This window comes from Schistocerca piceifrons, chromosome 5 (genome assembly GCF_021461385.2).
Source record: "Schistocerca piceifrons isolate TAMUIC-IGC-003096 chromosome 5, iqSchPice1.1, whole genome shotgun sequence".
NCBI classification, from domain to species: domain Eukaryota; kingdom Metazoa; phylum Arthropoda; class Insecta; order Orthoptera; family Acrididae; genus Schistocerca; species Schistocerca piceifrons.
In genome coordinates, this window is record NC_060142.1 from 422697661 (window position 1) to 422721384 (window position 23724).

Consider the following 23724-nt stretch of genomic DNA (forward strand, 5'->3'; position numbering starts at 1 on the left):
AACAGAAACATCCCTCAGCTTGTCACAAGCAAGTAATGCCCATGACGGGGCAGAGGATGCTGTTTTATCAAGCATTGTACTGAGATTTAGATCGCTTAGAGACTGACGGTGTTTGATCACCAGCAAGTGATGACGTGGTACACTTCATCGCGCGTCATGCGCCCAGATGCCACCCACTCCAACCAGGGGCCCTCCCCATGGGCACCACCCAGCCGCAGCGAAGGCCACCTGACAGAATGGCAACTTCCGGGAGTCCTGATGCCCCAGGGTGACAAGCATCTACTCCTTGGCATACGTGGGGAGTTAATGGCACAGGCATCAGCAGAGCGATAACTATGTTGTCAGGGGGCTACAACCAACAGGGTACATGGTTACATGGTGCGCCCCCCCCCACCCCCACAATGGACTGACTACTGTGCTGGATATCAGGTGCAAACAAGTCAATGGTCATCGTCGGCACAGAAAGCGACACTGGATAGTGCATGGTGGAAAATGCACCCAGGAAGGAGTCCTTGCCAAAGAGGTGGAGAATGAGTGGGACTGCAATGCGACGACGAGAAAGCAGGCTACAGATCTCAAAGCACAATGGACACGATGCACGATGTAAGGTGCCCTTCCCCAATTGGCTCGCTCTTCGGAAAAGTTTTGAAGAATGGAGGTCAAACCCTACAGGGGACCATCACAAAAAGGCCGAAACGTGTGAGGATTATGGGCCTGAAGGATGTGTTACAAGGATAGCTCCCATCTACATAGCTCAGAAAAGCTAGTGCTGGAATCCAGATGGCAAGGACCTTGGAGCAGCTGTTGAACTCAAGCATGTCGTATTCAACAGCATGTTGTGCCGCTGGGTGGTCAAATTTGTTCTTGGCCACAGTTAGACAATGCCATCCATTCTGATGGACAGCTGGTTGACTGCCATGCTGATATAAAAAGCTGGCAGAGTTGATATATGACATGGTTGTTTTTATGGATGCCCCAGAATCGGGCAGGTCTTGCACCTGGGTCTACCACAGGCAAAGGGGTTGGTAGCAGGAGTAGCATACTCATGGACCAGGGTGTTGCGTAGTTTGGGTGAGTGACAAAATACCACTTTATGAGGAGTGGGAATGGTCTTGGGTATGAGTCCTGTCACTCTCTCCCAATCCATGCCTCCACATCATCTTCAAAGTCCGCTGCACCTCTCCGGCTGTGGTATCTGCATCACATGCTACTCCATCTACCTGTCACTCCTCCTCACTCCTGCATTCCTAGCCAGCACACCTGCTGCCGCCCTCCAATACATTAGCTATCCATCCAAAAACACTCTTCCTGCTTCCTGCATCTCTCCTCTCCTCTACCCACACCACTCGACACACCCCCACCCCAACCAAGCTGAGTTGCAATCCTAGTCACTTCTGCTTGGTGAGTGGTCTCCTTTAATCCCAAATTACTTACCATATCAATACAGAGAGGGAGATTAAAAGTGCACAACAGACAAAACTGAGCTTTTTGATTAACTTATCCATGTGATAGTGCACCTTTAGTTATCTGTATGGATGCCTACATACTTCCCACATAAAGTCTCATTCAATGTATGTCCATTTATCTCTACTTCTGTTACATGTAAGTAATTTTTATTTCATTTGAACTAGATAACATCAGTTTTGTAACATTAAGAGTTAAGCTGTTAACTGTGAACCAGCTGTTAGCCTATATGAGAATCCAGGCTTTCTTGGCGAATCTTGATGATAAAACCTTCTTGGCTTGACAGCCGAGTCAATGCGTTGTTCTCCAACAACATTTTAGCAAGTTTCGTACTTGCTATCTTCAGGTGAAGTCCCCTGAAGATGGCTTGTAAGAAACTTGCTGAAACGTTGCTGGAGAACAATGCATTGACTCGGCTGTTTCTTACTTGCCATCTTCAGGCAAATCTCAAATTGCTGCTAAGTAATGAGAAAGTGTGTGAAAAATCAATTTCTTAATATTTTTGGAAAAAATTTGTTTCACTTCATCAACAAAGAACTTACAAGGGCACCACCTAGCTTTGAGTTAAAGAGAATGTAGTATATGGAAGACTGATGAACACGCGGTGGAGGCATGTAATAGGACAAAAAGGATGCACCAAACAGCCCCCCCCCCCCCCCCACACACACACACACACACACAAGATAAAAGCACCCATCAGTCGTAGTTTTGTATCCATTTTGGATAGAAGTGTTTTTGTTTACTGGTATTCCAATCTAGGGCTACTGAAATTAATTGACTCATGGTTTAAAAGACAGAAAATTTAATATTACAAGATGCAGTGCCTCTAATTTGTTTCACAGAATGTATCATTTTATTTGTTCTCAGTAGGCTGTCATTTTAATTTACAAACTAAATGGAATGAAAGTGAGATTATTTTGTTTTCAATTAATTGCAGATTGTGCACTTTCTTTTTGTTAGTGATTCCTGTGTTGAGCTGGGACCATTGCTTATTCTTTGTTTTATCAGTTAGCGTTCTTTGGAGTTTAGTCACACCCGAAGCAGTGGGTGAGTCAGATGCACACTCTAGGACCCTGTCATGATTTTTGTGCTGCTAAGTTAAAATTTCCATGATATTTTTGGGTCTTTATTAGTGTCAGCTCACCTGAGACAAACTATATAAGAACTTCAAATTTTCAAATTTTTGCTCGGGTTATAAACCTTGTTCCAAACCAAAAAGTGAACCTACCACGCAATGTGTGCAAGCCCTTTATCAATATATCTGTTTCATCAGTATACATTACAGTTTTTGAAGAACGCCGGTGCCCCACGAAATATATGTATAAAATTGGAGGCCAAAACAGGAAAGACTGAAGCTAACTGTATTAAACGGCTGTGGCAAACTGTATTTAATGTTTCCCCACTCTGAATTAAACCTAATTCCTGATTTGTTAATGTGACACAGTGTTTTCTATTGTCAAGATAACAATCAGATTCATGCAAAGATGATGCCTTTGAACACCACATCATTTTAGTTTCCCTAGTAAAATTTTATGATATACTCATTCAAAAGCTTTGAGAGCTCCAAAAATGCTAACAGTGTAACTTTTCTTGTTTAGTTCTACCGGAATTTCCAGTGTAGGCTATGTTCCCAGAAATGTTTTGTGAACGAGGGAAGAAGCAAGATAGGTCTATGGAGGTGAAATGATATGTGAACAACGGAAGAAGCAAAATAGGTCTATAGAGATGACCTTCTGATCTCCACTAACACAACCATTTAAGAGATTACACTTGACTCGCACATCTGATGATGTCACATATTTTTGCTGTAGCAGTAACTGAATGTACTGTATGATTAGTAACATTTACTTACTTGCTTCATAGTACTGCGAAGTACAAAAATCCTTCTGGAAAGAGCAAAAGTTATTACTCACCAACAACACTCAATAAGCTTTAGATTTTGGCTGTTAACTTATTTTTTCAGGGCTAGAATAACAGATAAACAACTGGGATGTGATAAGAGTTTGAGACTAACAGCACACTTAATTAATAGTTTCATTTATCGTTTTTGAAATAAATTCTGTGCATAATTTTTTCCAGTGCAAAAACTAATACTACTTCCTTTTTCAGCCACCATTCCAATGAAAGTTCTGCTTTAAAGAGAAACTACATCATAAAATCTGCACATGGCCTGTTTATTTTGCTTTGAGGGATAAACTTTCCAAGATCAACTTTCTGAACAATAACGTGTTTTGTACAATGATCACTGATGATTGCTGTGTAAATTAGAAACATTTTAAAATGTAATTTACTATAGTCGCATGCCCCTGACAATACTGCAAGTAACTCCAATAATATTTCATACAAATTGTTCTATAGTTAAAACCTCTTCAATTACTTTTCAAAACACAAACCCTGGTCATCGTATGCTCTGGCTTCAAATGCTTCTGGTGCTTCCTCTCGGAACAGCTCTCTTGTTGTTGTTACAATCGCCAGTGAAGAAATAACGTCAACAATAACATCACATCTCAGTACTTGTCCTGAATTTGTTTCTTCTGCAAATACTATTGCAGTACTTCGTACTCTCTCTTTTGTTACTGCTGTCACTACGACTTTACCCATGCAGTCTGTCAGTAATTCTCCTTCAACAGGCAGCAGTTGCACTATATTTGGTCTGGATGTAGTCCTGGAAAAGAAATGCATATGAAGACCACTCTTTTCCCCAAAATGTGGACAAACCATGGTTTACATAAATTACTGATTAATGAATAACATTGTAAGTGTCAAACACTACACATGGCGTACACAAAGCACTCAGAATTTTGTTGCATGCAACATACTCAGAACTCTGTTACTGTCCCATACTCAATTATACGAGGTGAATCTCCTAAAATTTGCACCACAAATATTGCAAAAATGGAAAGTGCTACTGATGTTCAGTTTTCATAGAATGGATTGGTAGTCAGGGCCTCATAAAGTTAGCCAATAAATGAAGTGTAATAGTACTTAGGAAGTGTATTTCTATGCAAACATACACTTTTTAAATGAAACTATACCTACTGACATTAACAAACTAAAATTAGAGTAAATCAGAATGTCAGTACTGTTTGTTGCATGATTCTAGTGTAAGTCGTTTACAGGATATGGTATTTTGAAAAGTTTCTGTGGGGCCCTGCCCACTCATTCCATACAGTGTGCCTAAAGGATGCGGTGTTCTTGGAATGCTATACAACAATTCAAGCAAATAACATTAGTAGTTTGTATTACATATAAAAAGAAACAATACTTAACTTGTATTTACAACGTGTTGTCACAAGTAATGGGCGACATGCAATAACAGTCAGAGTCCTTTGCTAAATACAGTGTTCATGCAAGTTCGTCACACAGTTTGTGGATCACTAATAACTGTTATCGTAGCATTCTCTGCTAGGCCGCGTGTGATTGCTCCTAATACTGTCCTAATAATGAGTGGCCAAGGCTGGCAGGAGCGGCACATATTTTCTCTTCTTGCAGAGGCCGCTCCTCCCACGATGCAGTCCTAATCAGCGCACCATTGGCCAACGTCGTCTCACCGCCTTCTCTTGTGTTCTTCATCTTCATTCTGGTACTTGTGGTTACACCACAACAGTTTCCACACTGACACACTGACACTTGTAAAATATCCGTGGGAGCAGTAAACTACAACACATGTGCGTACGCTAGTTATGTGGATTCTGACCAGTAACGAGACAACTGACAATCACAGGATATATTCCAAATTACCACTGGCAGCAGCAATACGCACTTCCAGTCTGGAAAGGAATGACTACTGCACACGTGCTAGCATTTCAGCGGAGATGTCCAAGCATGCTGCACTAATATATCATTGTGTATCATTGGTTGTAGTTGGTATGTCCTTGTAGACAGAGTGTTTCAGCTTTCCCCACAGAAAAAAAGTCTACAGGCTCCCAATCCGGGGAATGAGCCAGTCAAGGTACAGGTCCTCTGCATCAGAACCAATGATTTGGAAACAATTGGTGAAAACATGCTGTAATACTTTGTGCACTATGGGCTGCACAGCCATCATGTTGCTACCACAGGCTCCTCCTAGCCTGCAGAAGAACGTATTCTATCATCTGTGGAAGATGGTCTGTTATGAGGCTGCGATACTTGTGCGTATTCAGTGTTCCATCTATGAAAAATGGGCCTATGAGCTGATAATTTACTATCCCACATCACACATTTACACCTCATGGATGCTGACATTCCACCTAATGAAGTCACTGGGGATTGTCAGCAGATCAGTAGTGCATGTTTCAGTGGTTTATCTGTCTACGGTTGGTAAATTCGGCTTAATCACAAAACAAGATATATGATATATCTGGAGTAGCCTGTCTTGATGCCAATGTACAAAAGTTAACACAATTCTCATAATTGTCTTCATGAAGCTCTTGATGGAGAGAGATGTGATAGAGATGGAACCTATGTTGAAAGAGAATGCACTGGACACTTGTCTGACTTATGCCACGTCCTTGTGCCATTATTACTATTACACAGTACAAGAATGAACTGCATTCTTCCTACTCTTTCCATATAAAATGAGCATGTTGGCTTTCCCTGCATTGATAAGTCCCATCATCCACTCACAACTGACTGCTCAGTCTGTCACTCGTTAACACACTAGCATGTCATAATGCACTCAAGAAACATACAAGCACACTATAAGCAAACATAACAACATCATACGTAGCAACTACGCAGCTTGAATGACACAAATGAGTGTTAGTGTGCAAACTTTTGAAAATACGATATCTTGTAAGCTAGTCCCACTAGAATCCTGCAGCAAACACCACTGGCATTCTAATTTTTCTCTACATTTAGTTCAATTTCTCTACATTTGTTCCATTTAAAAATTGTCTGTACGCACAAAAAATAGACTTTCTAAGTATTAGTATAATCTGTTTATTGGCTAACAATACGAGCCCCTGCCTACCAATCCATTCTGTAAAACTGCACATCAATAGCACTTTTCATTTCCACAATATTTGTGGTGCAAGTTTTAAGTGATTTACCCTCAAACCAATGAACTTTCACGGGTATTAGTATGGTGCGAAACAAGAAAAAAGTGTGTAGTAAACATGAGCTCTTAACTGCATACCTATGAGCACTATTTCATCTTCAATACTGTGAAATAATTCTCTATTTCTACAGCGAACTCTTCACTTTCAATATTTTGAGAGGTGCTAGTGGCATAGTTCATATCAATTCTGGCAGGCTAGGAAAAAATCTTACCTTCACAGTCTCAAATGTTATTGAATTTAGCATATGTTAAAATTAAGTACTAAGTACGGAATCATATTATTTATTTTTTTTTTTTCTCCAAAAAAATTTCTGCTCTGAGATACAGCCCTCCAAAGATGACATTGCCCTTACCATTTTGAGGATGCGAATTTTGGAAAAATTTTTAAATTATTTGAAAGATAATTGCTGTATGATTACAAAGAAATCCTCCATTTGGACTTATCTGTCAAAGTTCTTTTACTATAGTATTCTGAACCTTTTTTTAAATAATTTACAGAAAAAATTTTTTTATTCAAAAATGCCAATCCATAAAATTTTGGTTTTCTTTTTCTATTGGTTAATACCGTATAGCTCTACATTCCCTGAAAAGGAGAGCTTTCACTTTTAGGTTGAACCAGGTTTATAAACAATTGAAATGTTTGCCACACATAAAACCTGTTTTATTACCACTTTATCACATAACAACCTCATAAAAATCAAAACCTAGCATTATTTAACATAATCTTAGTTTTAAAAGTTGAGTAAGATACTCATATATTTTTCCCACGTGGAATGTTTCCCTCTATTTTTTTTATATATATAAAAAAAGAAAGATGATGAAACTTACCAAACAAAAGCGCTGGCAGGTCGATAGACACACAAGCTAACACAAACATACACACAAAATTCTAGCTTTCGCAACCAATGGTTGCCTCGTCAGGAAAGAGGGAAGGAGAAGGAAAGACAAAAGGATGTGGGTTTTAAGGGAGAGGGTAAGGAGTCATTCCAATCCCGGGAGCGGAAAGACTTACCTTAGGGGGAAAAAAGGACAGGTATACACTCGCACACACACACACATATCCATCCACACATACACAGACACAAGCAGACATTTGTAAAGGCAAAGAGTTTGGGCAGAGATGTCAGTCGGGGCGGATGTACAGAGGCAAGGATGAAGTTGAAAGACAGGTGAGGTATGAGCGGCGGCAAATAGAAATTAGAAATTAGCGGAGATTGAGGCCTGGCGGATAGCGAGAAGAAAGGATATGCTGAAGGGCAAGTTCCCATCTCCGGAGTTCTGACAGGTTGGTGTTAGTGGGAAGTATCCAGATAACCCGGACGGTGTAACACTGTGCCAAGATGTGCTGGCCGTGCACCAAGGCATGTTTAGCCACAGGGTGATCCTCATTACCAACAAACACTGTCTGCCTGTGTCCATTCATGCGAATGGACAGTTTGTTGCTGGTCATTCCCACATAGAACGCTTCACAGTGTAGGCAGGTCAGTTGGTAAATCACGTGGGTGCTTTCACACGTGGCTCTGCCTTTGATCATGTACACCTTCCGGGTTACAGGACTGGAATAGGTGGTGGTGGGAGGGTGCATGGGACAGGTTTTACACCGGGGGCGGTTACAGGGGTAGGAGCCAGAGGGTAGGGAAGGTGGTTTGGGGATTTCATAGGGATGAACTAAGAGGTTGCGAAGGTTAGGTGGACGGCGGAAAGACACTCTTGGTGGAGTGGGGAGGATTTCATGAAGGATGGATCTCATATTTTATTTTCTCAGGCTTGTCTGACATTTGGCATCACCCCCAAAGGCCTCACACTTAAAGTTCCCATCTCTGGCTGCAACCCTTCTTTCCATCAGTCCCTATACCAGTTCCAAACCAAACAATCCATTGCCCTCACCCACCTAATCCTTCACCTACACATCCACTCAGCCAATCAACACGCCCATCAACTCCTATCCTTTATAAAAATCCTCAATCTTTCCTCTCCCACATCCACACCTGTTGTTCAGAGCATCCTCCTACAGGCCAACCGCAAATTAGAACAGCATGCCACCCTCCACCTTAAAAAACTATCCAATCTCCTGGTTTCCCACCTCCGGAAAGGCAACTCACTCACCCTTCACAACCTTTCCAGCAAACCTCAACCTCCTCTCATTGCACACAAACCCAGTCTCTCCCATCTACTCAATCTCCCACTTCCAGCTCCACTCCCTCCAAAACCTCAAAATTCCAATCAACGCAATCTGGAACCACAACACCCCAATTCAGTAGTTAACCTTTCCTCCAAACCTCTCTCCCAATCCGAAACCTCTGTCCTATCCAAAGGCCTCACCTTCAGCCCCACTCCCAGATTTAACCAAACAGCCCTCGTCAAAGATTTACTGTCCTACACCCATACTCTCTGCTGGAAATATCACTTTGCCACGAAGAAAAATGATCCTAATCCTACTCCTAATGATCCAACTCCCCAAGACACTATCCAAATTGAACCATGCCTGGAACAGTTCCGTCCTCCGTCACAGCGGGACCCACCTCCTCTTCCTCAAAATCACCCTCTCCTAACCTTCCAGGAATTTCTGACTTCCAGCCTTGCCTCTCAATCCTTCTTAAAAAACCTTAATCCTACTCCCAACATCACCACTGCTGAAGCCCAGGCTATCCGTGATCTGAAGGCTGACCGATCCATCGTCATTCTTCCGGCGGACAAGGGTTCCACAACTGTGGTACTTGATCGTCGGGAGTATGTGGCTGAGGGACTGCGTCAGCTTTCAGACAACACTACTTACAAAGTTTGCCAAGGCAATCCCATTCCTGATGTCCAGGCAGAGCTTCAAGGAATCCTCAGAACCTTAGGCCCCCTACAAAACCTTTCACCCGACTCCATCAACCTCCTGACCCCACCAACACCCCGCACCCCTACCTTCTACCTTCTTCCCAAAATTCACAAACCCAATCATCCCGGCCGTCCCATTGTAGCTGGTTACCAAGCCCCCACCGAACGCATCTCTGCCTACGTAGATCAACACCTTCAGCCCATTACATGCAGTCTCCCATCCTTCATCAAAGACACCAACCACTTTCTCAAACGCCTGGAATCCCTACCCAGTCTGTTACCCGCGGAAACCATCCTTGTAACCATTGATGCCACTTCCTTATACACAAATATTCCGCATGTCCAGGGCCTCGCTGCGATGGAGCACTTCCTTTCACGCCGATCACCTGCCGCCCTACCTAAAACCTCTTTCCTCATTACCTTAGCCAGCTTCATCCTGACCCACAACTTCTTCACTTTTGAAGGCCAGACATACCAACAATTAAAGGGAACAGCCATGGGTACCAGGATGGCCCCCTCGTATGCCAACCTATTCATGGGTCGCTTAGAGGAAGCCTTCCTGGTTACCCAGGCCTGCCAACCCGAAGTTTGGTACAGATTTATTGATGACATTTTCGTGATCTGGACTCACAGTGAAGAAGAACTCCAGAATTTCCTCTCCAACCTTAACTCCTTTGGTTCCATCAGATTCACCTGGTCCTACTCCAAATCCCATGCCACTTTCCTTGACGTTGACCTCCACCTGTCCAATGGCCAGCTTCACACGTCCATCCACATTAAACCCACCAACAAGCAACAGTACCTCCATTATGACAGCTGCCACCCATTCCACATCAAACGGCCCTTCCCTACAGCCTAGGTCTTCGTGGCAAACGAATCTGCTCCAGTCCGGAATCCTTGAACCATTACACCAACAACCTAAAAGCAGCTTTTGCATCCCGTAACTACCCTCCCAACCTGGTACAGAAGCAAATAACCAGAGCCACATCCTCATCTCCTCAAACCCGGAACCTTCCACAGAAGAACCCCAAAAGTGCCCCACTTGTGACAGGATACTTTCCGGGACTGGATCAGATTCTGAATGTGGCTCTCCAGCAGGGATACGACTTCCTCAAATCCTGCCCTGAAATGAGATCCATCCTTCATGAAATCCTCCCCACTCCACCAAGAGTGTCTTTCCGCCGTCCACCTAACCTTCGCAACCTCTTAGTTCATCCCTATGAAATCCCCAAACCACCTTCCCTACCCTCTGGCTCCTACCCCTGTAACCGCCCCCGGTGTAAAACCTGTCCCATGCACCCTCCCACCACCACCTATTCCAGTCCTGTAACCCGGAAGGTGTACATGATCAAAGGCAGAGCCACGTGTGAAAGCACCCACGTGATTTACCAACTGACCTGCCTACACTGTGAAGCGTTCTATGTGGGAATGACCAGCAACAAACTGTCCATTCGCATGAATGGACACAGGCAGACAGTGTTTGTTGGTAATGAGGATCACCCTGTGGCTAAACATGCCTTGGTGCACGGCCAGCACATCTTGGCACAGTGTTACACCGTCCGGGTTATCTGGATACTTCCCACTAACACCAACCTGTCAGAACTCCGGAGATGGGAACTTGCCCTTCAGCATATCCTTTCTTCTCGCTATCCGCCAGGCCTCAATCTCCGCTAATTTCTAATTTCTATTTGCCGCCGCTCATACCTCACCTGTCTTTCAACTTCATCCTTGCCTCTGTACATCCGCCCCGACTGACATCTCTGCCCAAACTCTTTGCCTTTACAAATGTCTGCTTGTGTCTGTGTATGTGTGGATGGATATGTGTGTGTGTGTGCGAGTGTATACCTGTCCTTTTTTCCCCCTAAGGTAAGTCTTTCCGCTCCCGGGATTGGAATGACTCCTTACCCTCTCCCTTAAAACCCACATCCTTTTGTCTTTCCTTCTCCTTCCCTCTTTCCTGACGAGGCAACCATTGGTTGCGAAAGCTAGAATTTTGTGTGTATGTTTGTGTTTTATTTGTGTGTCTATCGACCTGCCAGCGCTTTTGTTTGGTAAGTTTCATCTTTCTTTTTATATATATATATATATATATATATATATATATATATATATATATATATATATATATATATATATATAAAAAACAAAGATGAGGTGACTTACCGAACAAAAGCGCTGGCAGGTCGATAGACACACAAACAAACACAAACATACACACAAAATTCAAGCTTTCGCAACAAACTGTTGCCTCATCAGGAAAGAGGGAAGGAGAGGGGAAGACGAAAGGAAGTGGGTTTTAAAGGAGAGGGTAAGGAGTCATTCCAATCCCGGGAGCGGAAAGACTTACCTTAGGGGGAAAAAAGGACAGGTATACACTCGCACACACGCACATATCCATCCACACATACAGACACAAGCATCTGTCTGTCTGTATGTGTGGATGGATATGTGCGTGTGTGCGAGTGTATACCTGTCCTTTTTTCCCCCTAAGGTAAGTCTTTCCGCTCCCGGGATTGGAATGACTCCTTACCCCCTCCTTTAAAACCCACTTCCTTTCGTCTTCCCCTCTCCTTCCCTCTTTCCTGATGAGGCAACAGTTTGTTGCGAAAGCTTGAATTTTGTGTGTATGTTTGTGTTTGTTTGTGTGGCTATCGACCTGCCAGCGCTTTTGTTCGGTAAGTCACCTCATCTTTGTTTTTATATATAATTTTTCCCACGTGGAATGTTTCCTTCCATTATTTTGATATCATATATATATATATATATATATATATATATATTTTTTTTTTACTGAAATTAGCCAGTCAGTGAACTAAAAATGTGTTCCACAGCTTCAGTATCTAACTGTTGAACCAATAGGAACTGGAGCACTTACAATCTTCAAAACATTGGGAACAGGAAGATGCACTGATGCCATTGTTGTTGTCCTTCAGCTGGAAACCTGTATCCAGCAGCTGGTTCATGTTGTAACATGAAGTTTACTGTAATTTTGTTTAGCTCATAACTGGCGTCTATAATCTCTGCAACCCACCACTCACAGTCATACATACGTCACAAACATCCTGCTTCTCAGGTTGTGAATCTGATTATCATCCTGCTGTTTTTGAAGTGTTAGCCAAACAAATGAAATTTCTTCTTTCTCACTCTTTAAAGTGCATGCAATATGATTTCGCCCATCACTTTAAGTCCAAAAATGTGTCTTCTGAAGTCCTTTCACAGAAGTAGTTTGTTTGAACCATTCTTATTTTTTCTACTCACAGAATTCTTCGATTTCCTCTTTGGACAAAAGAATGAGGGCTGAGGATGTGTAAGATCTCATGTCTCTCGTAAAATCCTTCCAGCATTCTGACTCACATCTGTATTTGGTCTGGAAAGATTATTTTTTGTAGCATCACAAGGACCCTTCCCATGACCAGTAGTACTGTATACCCTGTCAGTTGGCATAAGCGACTTGCTCTATTCAAACAGCTGGTAACGATTTTTAAAGTGATTAGGAGCACCATCAGAAATAATGACGATCTTCTCTGCCCTGTTTGCAGTTGAAGAATTTTGTGCATTGCTACCAAAGCATGTGCTGAGTCATGTCCCATGTCATCACTTATAACTGCAAAACTTGTGGTCTTGTTTTGAAAATATGTCATGCCTGTAAAAATTGAAACCTGGCCATTACTCCAATGATACTCTTGTACTTCTTGTGCCCTGTTTGCAGTTGAAGAATTTTGTGCATTGCTACCAAAGCATGTGCTGAGTCATGTCCCATGTCATCACTTATAACTGCAAAACTTGTGGTCTTGTTTTGAAAATATGTCACGCCTGTAAAAATTGAAACCTGGCCATTACTCCAATGATACTCTTGTACTTCTTGTGAGAGAATCACAGACCAGTTCTCAGCAAAATCACAGTGAAGCATTAAACATAGTTCTTCAGCCTGTACACACCCTTTCACTTCTGCAATGTGCTGTTGTTGCAATTTCTTCAGATGCTGGTGTGCTACTACTTTCACTGACCATTTACCATGTTCATCAATGAAACTGTCAAAGGCAACAGTTTTCTTAAGTAGGCCTAGTTTATTTTCCTCCCATGTCCCATACGTAATTTTTGCAGAGTTATCTGCTACGTCTTCCTGATCAAATGTCTGTAAAGACAGTCCTCCCTTTCCAGGGCAGTCACCAGATTCTAGAAACAAACACATCTCTCACTTCATGTCACAGACTACTAATGACTTCGCGTGCCCACACAAGGTGTCATATGTCACATGCTCCAGTAAGTTTTCTTCAAAGTTACCACACAATGTTCAAAATTCGCACAGTACACACATAAACAGACATCTCTAGGTGGGTGTGGAACTACCCACTTAGATTGTAGTGCATAAAATTTTGATCTTCCAATATGAGAATTGTATAGTGGCTCTCATAAATTGCAAAAATTTCTTAAATCCTGTGAGTCTTGTATCTCTTCACTTTCACAACTTTTTGACCTTCAACTGTTACAGCTACATTATTATTATTTATTATGTGCGATTGGACCCATACGGATCACGCAAAGCTTTTCCGATTCAATTTTTTAATTCTCCAAACTTCTCTCATTCTTTCCCCATGAATTCTCTTTCTTTCCTCTGTCCATTTTGTCCCCTGTCTCTTGCAAACTTCATTCTCGGGTTGTACTTTCCAACTATTGACTTTTTGCCTGTATACATTTCTGTTTATAACTTCTGAAGAATTTATTTGTGCATTTGCTAGATCTGTTCTGGTTTCTTGTATCCAGGGTATGGTTTTCAATTTTTCAATGTATATTAAAATTTTGTGGGAGAGTCTGGGTGTTGGGAGTCTGTGGATGTGACCGTAAAATTTTAGTCTTCTTTTCCGGATGTCTGCGGCGAGGTTAGATAATTTTTCTGTAGTTTTCCGAGACTGTAACCTGTATCCATCTTCCGTTCTTTTTGGGCCAAGAATCTTTCTGATAATTTTGCGTTCCTCTTTCAGGATGCCTTCCAGGTCGCCTTTTCTATGGAGTGTGAGTGTTTCGCTGGCATATAGTGCTTCGGGCTTGATTACTGTATTGTAGTGTCGTATTTTTGAGTGAATGGAGAGACACTTTTTATTGTAGATGTTGTGGGTTTTCCAGTATGCTCTTTTCAGTTTTTGCAGTCGAACTTTTTGTGCAGTTTTCTCTCCCCCTGTGGGTTCTAGGACCTCGCCTAAGTATTTAAAGAATGGAACTCTCTCAATTTGTCCATATTTTGTAGTCAGTTTTTGAGTTTCAAATTTTGAGCAGATGAATTTGGTTTTTTGGAAGGAAATTTGTAGCCCAACTTTTTCGGCGCATTCTTTGAGAATGTCTATCTGTTTAATTGCTGTGGTCTCGTTTTCTGCTAGAATGGCCACGTCATCTGCAAATGCCAAGCATGAAATTTTAATACCATCTTTAGATCTTCCTAGTTGTATAGGCTTCCAGTAATTTTGATTCTTCAGTTCTTTTTCCCATTCTCGGATGACTTTGTCTAAGACAAGGTTGAAGAGGAGTGGAGACAAGCCGTCACCTTGTCTGACGCCAGTTTTGATCAGGAAGGGCTCTGATATTTCACCCAGGAATTTTATCTTAGAAGTTGTGTTTGTGAGCGTTTCTTTGATAAGGTTTAGGGTTTTCGGATCGAGTCCTAGCTCCTCAAGGATAATAAAGAGAGATTGCCTATCGATTGAATCATAAGCCTTTGCGAAATCAACAAAGGAACAAATGATCAGACTGTTTCTGACTGCTTTGTATTTTAGTGTTGTCTTCAAATTGAAAATTTGTTCTGCACAGGATCGGTGAGGGCGAAAGCCAGCTTGGTATTCACCAATACTATGTTCGAGTTGTTCTTGTGTTCGTTGAAGAAGACAAGCTGAGAGGATTTTATAAGTGACTTGGAGAAGGGAGATTCCTCGATAGTTGTTTATATCTGCCATGTCTCCCTTTTTATGCAGTGGATGAATTAGGGTGCATTTCCAATCTTCTGGTAGTTTTTCTGTCTGCCAAATGTCTGTGATGATTTGAGTGAGTTCTTTGAGGGAATTTGGTCCAAGATTTTTAAGTAGTTCTGCAGTGATATTATCTTCTCCGGATGCCTTGTTGTTTTTCAGTCTATGAATATGTCTTTGGATCTCCTCTAGTGTAGGTGGTGGGGATTCTGGATTTGTGTAGATAGCAGTTTCTTGAGGGAATCTTGAAGAAGATTCAGGGCAATTGAGGAGTCCGGAAAAGTATCTTGCCAGCTCCTCACAATTTTCCCGATTTGTGAGCGCTAGTTTTCCATCTGGTTTTCTGAAACATAGATTTCGTGAGCCGTATCCATTGATTCTCCCAGCAAAGGTCTTATAGAAGTCTCGTACATTATAGTTACGGAAATTTTCTTCAATAGACTCACACTGTTCCTTGAGGTACTTCCTCTTGACTTGTCTGATTGTTTTTGCCACTTGTCTTCTGGTGTTGTGGAAGTGATCTAGATTTTCTGGGGATTTTTTTACTGTTATGCTTCAGAAAGGCTTGCTTTCTTTCTTTCTTCCAGCGCTTTTTCACATCCAGAGTCCCACCAGGGGTGTTTTGTGTTCTTTTTCAATGGGATCAGTTCTTTTGCCTTCTTTGTAATTTTTGTTCGAAATTTTTCCCAAGAGTCAGCTGGTTCCTTTTCCCACTCCTCCTTCAGATTGGTTTCTTTGATTGTTCGTGTGTCAAATTTCATCATGTGTGTTTTCTTCGGATAGAATTTTTTGGGGTGAATTTCACTTTAATGCGTGTTAAGTAGTGGTCTGAGTCAATGTTCGCCCCTCTGCGGACTTGGACATCATGGATCTCTTTCTGTACGAAATAGGAGATGGCAATGTGGTCAATCTGATATTCGCCGATCTCTTGTATGGGGGAAGTCCAGGTCTTTTGTTTTCTAGGTTTTTTTCTCAAAGATGTAGACATTATTTTTAGATTATTTTGTTGGCATAGTTCAATAAATCTCAGTCCGTTTCTGTTGGTGAATCTGTGTGCTGGATATTTTCCTACAGTTTTTTGGTGTTCTTTCTCTCTGCCAATTTGTGCATTGAAATCTCCCATTAAGATTTTGATATCATCCCGGAGAATTTTGGCCATGACATCTTCAAGTTTAGTCCAGAATTTTTCAGTTTGTAGTTGGCGTTTTTTGTTGTCTATGTTTGTGGGTGCATGAACATTTACCAATGTGTATTTCTTGTCGGCGCACTGGATACGCATGGTCATGAGGCGATTATTTATGGAAGAGACCTCTCTAATTGAGCCTAATATATTTCTGTGCACCGCAAATGCCATGCCCAGGAGTGGCGTACCATTGGCAATTCGTTTGTCAGTCTTGCTCTTGAAGATGCGATAGTTTCCATAGTCTATTGTATTTTCATCCGTGAATCTAGTTTCTTGTAACGCTAAGATCTTAATTTTTTGTTGGCCTAGCTCTGTTACTAAGTTGTGTAATTTTCCAGGTTGAATTAGGGTCTGAATGTTAAAGGTACCAATGTACATGGGAACCTCGGGACGAAGTTTGCTTGAGAACTCTGAACGTGATGGCCCGGGTTCCCCAGAATCCGAAAACCCAGTTGTCGTCTGTCGACGAGTGGATTGGTTACCACCTGGGGTAATTCTGTCATTACTCTCACGACTCATGATAGCTTGTAAGTTTTGGTCCACTGTTTCCACTGGGTGTTTAGAACCAGGGATTGTCAGTTCCTGGAGCATATAATACAGCCGCACCTACTAGATGGACAGACGCTGACCTCGCTGCCGCTCGACTCGAGTACAGACGCATTGAGGATTTGGAATGTGAGATTTTTTTCAAGGTTTTCTCCTATAGATCCGCCGTGTTCTGCGTTAACAGGGTCACCTCGTGTAGGATGTGGCTCTTCACCACGCACGGACGGTCTTGGACGTAGCTTCCTCAGAGGCAAGGTCTTGCATACCTCCTCAGCTCATCCCTGGGGTGGTGAGGACCAGTACTGAGTCAACCCCAAGCAAAGGTGCTACCTCTACCAACCACATTATTATTATTATTATTATTATTACTATTATTTATTTTTTTTATTTTTTATTTTTTAATTTTTTTTTCCACTCTGGTGAGAACAGTCCCATTTATCTTCCAAATAAAATGACTGCACTATTTGAACTTGAGCTGCTTCTACAGGATGACCATAAGAGGGATCTGGTCTTACAAAGACTCCTTTTACAGACCTCACATTTCTTGATTTGTCTACCATGTATTTTGATACTGATGGAATGTGGTTCAAAATTGTTTTCTTTGAAAACATCTCTGGAATAATAGTTAAAACTTGCACCTTCTCACTGTAGGATGCACAATATTCAACAGTTGAAATGATATTTGTGAAAAATTCTTGGCAAGAGATACAAGAGTTCTTTGGTTCATTTTCTTCTGAAGATGGAATCTCTGCTTTGACGAGTGTGGTCAGTTTTGCTGTAGTGTATTCATCCATAGCTTTAGTAATTTCTCTGTGCTTTCTTTATGCGTAGAACTTATGACTAAACTTCACTGATCACAGTTACTTAACAGGACTAACACACCTACCTCTGTTGTTGACTGATTCAGAGTATTTAATTCTTCCTCTATTGATGCAAAATCTATATCATCTGCGCCATGGGAGGCTTCACCCTGTTCAGATACTACCATTGTTGTTATTCTGTCAAAACATTTAGAACACAAAAGTCATCGCTGGAAACATCTTCGCTTTGAAACAGAGTCTTCAAATGAGAACACTTATTCCCAACCTGAACAAAGTATGTTTTTTGTTTGTTTTATGTATCACTCTTTTATGGATATGCAAAGAGTCAGCACACTTCACTCTCAGAAGACATTTCAAACAGTCCTTCTCACAATACACACTGCAACTGTGTCGCCTGACAAATTCCTCACAAAAACACAGAACTCACTGGATAGTCTTGGATTTCTTACAAGCCTCCACAGTAAACAAATTAGCACTGAACAACTACAATACAGAAACCTGCATTGAACAACCACAACAAAGAAACAACAATACAGTGTAAGAAATATCTGCAAACAATGAAAGTGAAAAGAAATAACTGCAACAAAGACAACATAAATAAACATTGTAACAAAGAAATTAGTAAGAAACAACTTCAGTGAAGACATACATTACCCTAGAAAGTTAAAAAAAAAATTGATAAAACCTGTCCAACTTAAAAGTGGACGTTCTCCTTCACAGCGAATATAGTACTCTGTGGTACTGATCCACAGAAAAAAAAATCTAACTTTTCTTGATTGGCATTTTTGAAAAAAAAAAAAAAATCTGTAAATTACAAAAAAAAAAAAAAAAAAAAAAAAAATTCAAAAGGTGACAGCATAAGAACTTCGACAGATATGTCCAAACGGAGGATACCATTGTACCCATAAAGAAATTGTCTTTCAAATTAAAAAAAACTCTAACAAAATATCAAGAACTGTTTCAGAGATACAGCATTTTAAAAAAATTTCCAAAATTCATATCTTAAAAACGTGTTTCTTACTTACTCCTGAATTTTAACATATGCTAAATTCAGTAACATCCAGGACTATTAAGGTAACCCACTGCCTGAAGTGATACGGATTATGCCTAGTACAGATTCAACACAGAAAATATTTTTCGGCAAACAATGGTTCTAAAGTGGATACCGAAAGTGCTATGAGCACTTGTTCAGTATATGAGATGTGCTTCACAGTAGCGAAGATGAACAGGTGCCCACAGCTCATACGGTATGCATCTTAGTGCCCATAGGCCTTTCATATTTTTTGTCCCATCTACTAGTTCTGAAAGACCGTTGGTTGAGTTCTGGTTCACCCTATTTGCCCTATGAGACATCACTTTCGAATCATCCTGTACTACTCTGCATGTTAAAATTCTTTGAACCATCTTAGCATCCCTTGTACTGGCCTGCAGCCAATATCTGTAGAGCAACAATTTCATATGAAAATTCCAGAAAACACAGCAATATTGTAAATGTAGTAACTCCAGCTGGTCACAACAGGTTGAAAGTAGGAATAATCTTCCAGTAGGAAATTTTCTTACACAAATGACAATGTAGTAAAAGACAGATTGCTACTTACTGTAAAGAAACACACTAAGTTTCATACAGGCAAAATTAAAAGACACTAACATAAAGCTTTCGGCCACAGCCTTCATCAGAAAAAGAGAAACACACACCATTCATATATACAAGCAGGCACACCTCTTGCACACATGACTGCGAACTCCAGCATCGCACACCAGAATGCCTTCCGGCCCAAGATGCTGGAGTTGCCGGCCAAGTGTGCATAAGGTGTGCTTGCTTGTGTGTATGAATGGTGTGTGTTTCTCTTTAGCTGAAGAAGGCTGTGGCGGAAAGCTTTATGTAAGTGTCTTTTAATTGCACTTGTCTGCAACTTAATGTGTCTTCTTTATGATAAGTAGCAATTGACTTTTTCTACATTTTTGATATTCCTACCTGGAGTTTACATTGTCCTATATAACTGGAGTCATTAATAAGTAAATATTGAGTGTTTTAATTCCATCTCACTTCTTATTTTAGCAATGGTTTATACACAATGTGTGCACTGAACTAACACAGGAAAAAAATCCTAGATCAAGTTGCCTCCAATATTAAACAATTAGTCGCTGAACAGCTAACTAAAATAAAAAGTAATTCAGAATTATATATAACCTGTATTATAAGTACTCATTTTGAGCTACAATGTCCAAATAAAATAAAATTAGGTGTGTATATATGAAACTAGATGTCAGGTAGTGAAATATGCACGAGCAGCCACATCCTCAATCGTCTGCAATTTGACCAAATAAGTGAACAATGATGTAGCCAAGAGCACTGTGGGGCATGCAAGGGACAACATACTACTATATCATTTGAGATTGGGGAGGTTACTGGTAATAGTCCACAAGAAAAAAAAGTAACCGAATCTGCAAGGAAGTTGCTTTTAAGAAGGGGCAAAAGACAATTTGTTCGTCAAAGAAACTGAAGGGGTTATGTCTAACTGCTCTTACTCTCAAATTCTCAAGCAAAGTGTGTCCTCATAAGATTGTCATTCCCCAGCAATTTCAAAAGAGCCTCAGTTTAATACAACACAGTATCAATTTTCTATTCTTCACTCCAACAACTCTGGTAGCAGGCATGAGTAGAATATTCAGTTGCAACTTAGATGGAACACTACTGGTTTCAATTATTATTATTCCACTGTTGTGGCACTAGTATTCCTCATAATGCATCTTTTGCAGGATCATTTTGAATCAGGTAATTATCATTCCACAGCATTAAAAGAACAAACAAACAAGGTACTTTGAACATATCTTTGATCACAGCTGTAACTGAAGAAAATCTTATTTCGTGTAGTGTTTCTAGGAAAAACTTCCAGAAAGATTACATGGTAAGAAAGACTTACATTATAGGAGCATAAGAAATGTGGTTCTGATATCAATGGCACATATACTTCAGCTTTACACATTTAGACAAATATCTTTGTCCATTTGTTAGTTGAACAGGTAAGGAATGACTAGCCATGGTATAAGTTACCCTCTGCCATTCATCATATGGTAGCTTGTGGAATATGTGCATAGATGTAGATGTAGAACTAATTCAGCTTCACAAACAACAGGAAAAGGATGACACAACACTTTTGATTCAGTCTAACATTGGTCGCATCGAAACCAAACTCATATCCAAATTTGAAAGTAGTGTCGTCAATGAAGCACAATACTTAGAACTGAAAGCATGTTTTTTTACTATTGATATCAATGTACAGCCAGAACAGAAATGACCTCCTGGACAAAGAGTGCAGTTATTTAAACAAATTTTGAATTTCCACACTGCTGGTATTTATATATAGATCAAATATTCCAGAATATGTGAACATTACATCTTCAATAACCTTCCGGAAACAATAAAAACAAAATAATAAATAATTTCTAGTGGTCCCTCTTGAACTGGGAACCTGCGGCACATGAGCTAGTGATGCCAGCCACTTCACCACACTCCATGTTGCACAGCTCACAGCACTATTTACTTAGAGGATATTCACATCCAAATACTTTTTCAGGACAACTAAGCACTAAAGTGTAATTTTTATAGTTATAACCTGAAAATTTTCCACCAACGCAGCATGCAAACCATTACATATTGCTTTTTTACTGAAGTATCTTACTTAAAATGTCACAAATATACTGTAACTGCAAATGGAAAGTGGAAGAAGCCTCTTGACCAACAAATTATAAAGTAATGAAAGATGTGGTACAACACTGTGATCCCGCTTCTTGACACTATTGAACTCCGTGCCTCAAAGGAAAGACAGTTACTGTAAACAGCATAATCACCCACTTTCATGGAACCAAATGTCTTGTGCACTAGTAAACAATATAATGAAGTGAGAAAAAGAAAAGTGGAAATAATTTTGTTAATTCTGTGAAAGGAGATATTCACTAGATTGATCTGGAACAAAATTAAGAAGTTTCACATGACTTTCTACATGGCCACAAACAAAGGAACCTCATAATTAAATGACTTATTATAGTTAAATTATGCCTCCAGTTGTAATTAATGGGGCATTTGAGGACTGTAGAAAACATATGCACTTTCTGTTTTACAATTCTAAATGGGTGACCATAACAATACTACAAACAGTGCACCAGAAACTCACAATATCTATTATAAAATGATGAGTAATTTGTCGTATCTGCTTTACACAATTTGATTCAGTTTTTTTAATAGTTTGTGGTGTGAAGAAGATGTGCCAAAGATTGAAGAACTCAAATCATCCTCCTCATTATAAAACTTTTTATAGCCAAGATCACATAAATATTTACTTATTTTCAACAGCTGGTATCGACATGCTTTGCTGTCATCTTCTGGTCATCAACCTTTTATTTCTGACAAACCTGTGAATAATGTGCTATGTTTTATTCACTAATATGACAACCTGGATGAGGTTCCAACTCACAATGAACATGTTCTGTCAAAATACTTTTTGAAGACCAGAAGATGACAGCAAAGATTGTAAAAACCTCGTGTCGAAAATTAATAAGCATTAATGCGATCTTGGTTTTAACAAGTAAAAGAAGTTGATCCTTCTCATTTTTCAACATGAGAAATTTCAATCATTTCATCCTCATATCTTTCCAAAGACAGTACGTCATGGCCGATATCTCTCATCTCATGTTGGAAATACCCTTGAGAGATTTAATTAAAGCTTGGCATGGAACCTGGAATCCCAAAATTTGTTTACAGCATCATATGAGTAATATCATTTTGTGTGTGTGTGTGTGTGTTTGGTCTTTTTTTTCTGGTTTAGGGGTGCTCAGCGGCGCGAGGTTATCATCATGCTTATGAAAATTAGTAGAAACGAATGTGGTTAAAAGTTGAAAATGTAAGAAGTACGTAGCAATCTCATATAAAACTGCAATCACTCTCTCCCTGTCTCATCCAAGGTCACTTGTACAATCACACTAGCCCACAACCCGTAAAACAATTAAAACTGACAGATGTTCAAACGCTCAATTATACCTCAAGTCAGACAACGGGAACTACAACTGATTCACAGGAATATACGGCTGAATAATCACTTACAAATAGTATGGACAATCCGGAAAACCTGAAACACATTAAAAACTCCTCCCTCTGTAGGCGTCAACAAATCTCTGATCCTGAAGCCACCCTGAACTATGGGACTGAACAGTCTGTGATGCAGAATCTTATCCACACAGTCAGTGACGCCTCTCTCATACGGTAGCGAGCTACAGGAAGTTTCTTTTATACCTTTAACTGTTTTGTCTTTGTTGTGCCTAACAGTTCATTGTAAATCTGTGTTGTTGTATCCATTTGTACGGAATGTTGTCTCGAGCTCGTTCAGTTCATGTTCTATGTGGTTAGCATAATCAATGCACTGAGCCTGGGCTGTCAGCATACATAGCATTCTTAAATGCTGAACTGTGCTGCAAATCTGGGTGCAGGTATCTGCTCATGCGTGTCAGTTTCCTATGGACTTTACATCCTAGTTTCCCACTAGATGTTCTATACACCTCCAAATACAGAAAAGGGATCACTCCGGGTTTTCTATTTATACCACCAACTGAATGTTGTTATGTAAGCTGTCAAGAGGCTCATGAAATCTGTGGACTTCCGCTTCCCAATGCGACCATATGACGAACGTGTCATCCACCTTGCCAGCAGCATGGGTGCAGTGGCACAGGATTTAGTGTGATCTGTTCAAAAGCTTCAGCTGCTGTAGGTGAAAGGGAGATCCCACTGCCATCTCATCTGTCTGCTCACAAAATCTGCAATGCCAACTAAAATGAGCTGGACACAAGTACAACAGCACAAGGTTACAGATGGATGGCAGTATTTGCTCCTGTACGATG

General features: G+C 40.6%; 1 protein-coding gene across 1 annotated transcript in view; it reads right to left on the reverse strand.

The window, feature by feature from the left end:
• Positions 1–23724, reverse strand: part of LOC124797975 (nuclear pore membrane glycoprotein 210) — a 270129-nt gene that overhangs the window by 238490 nt on the left and 7915 nt on the right. The window contains exon 2 of the mRNA XM_047261146.1: positions 3858–4129. Within this exon, the coding sequence (XP_047117102.1) occupies positions 3858–4129 (272 nt within the window). The remainder of the gene's footprint in view (positions 1–3857; positions 4130–23724) is intronic.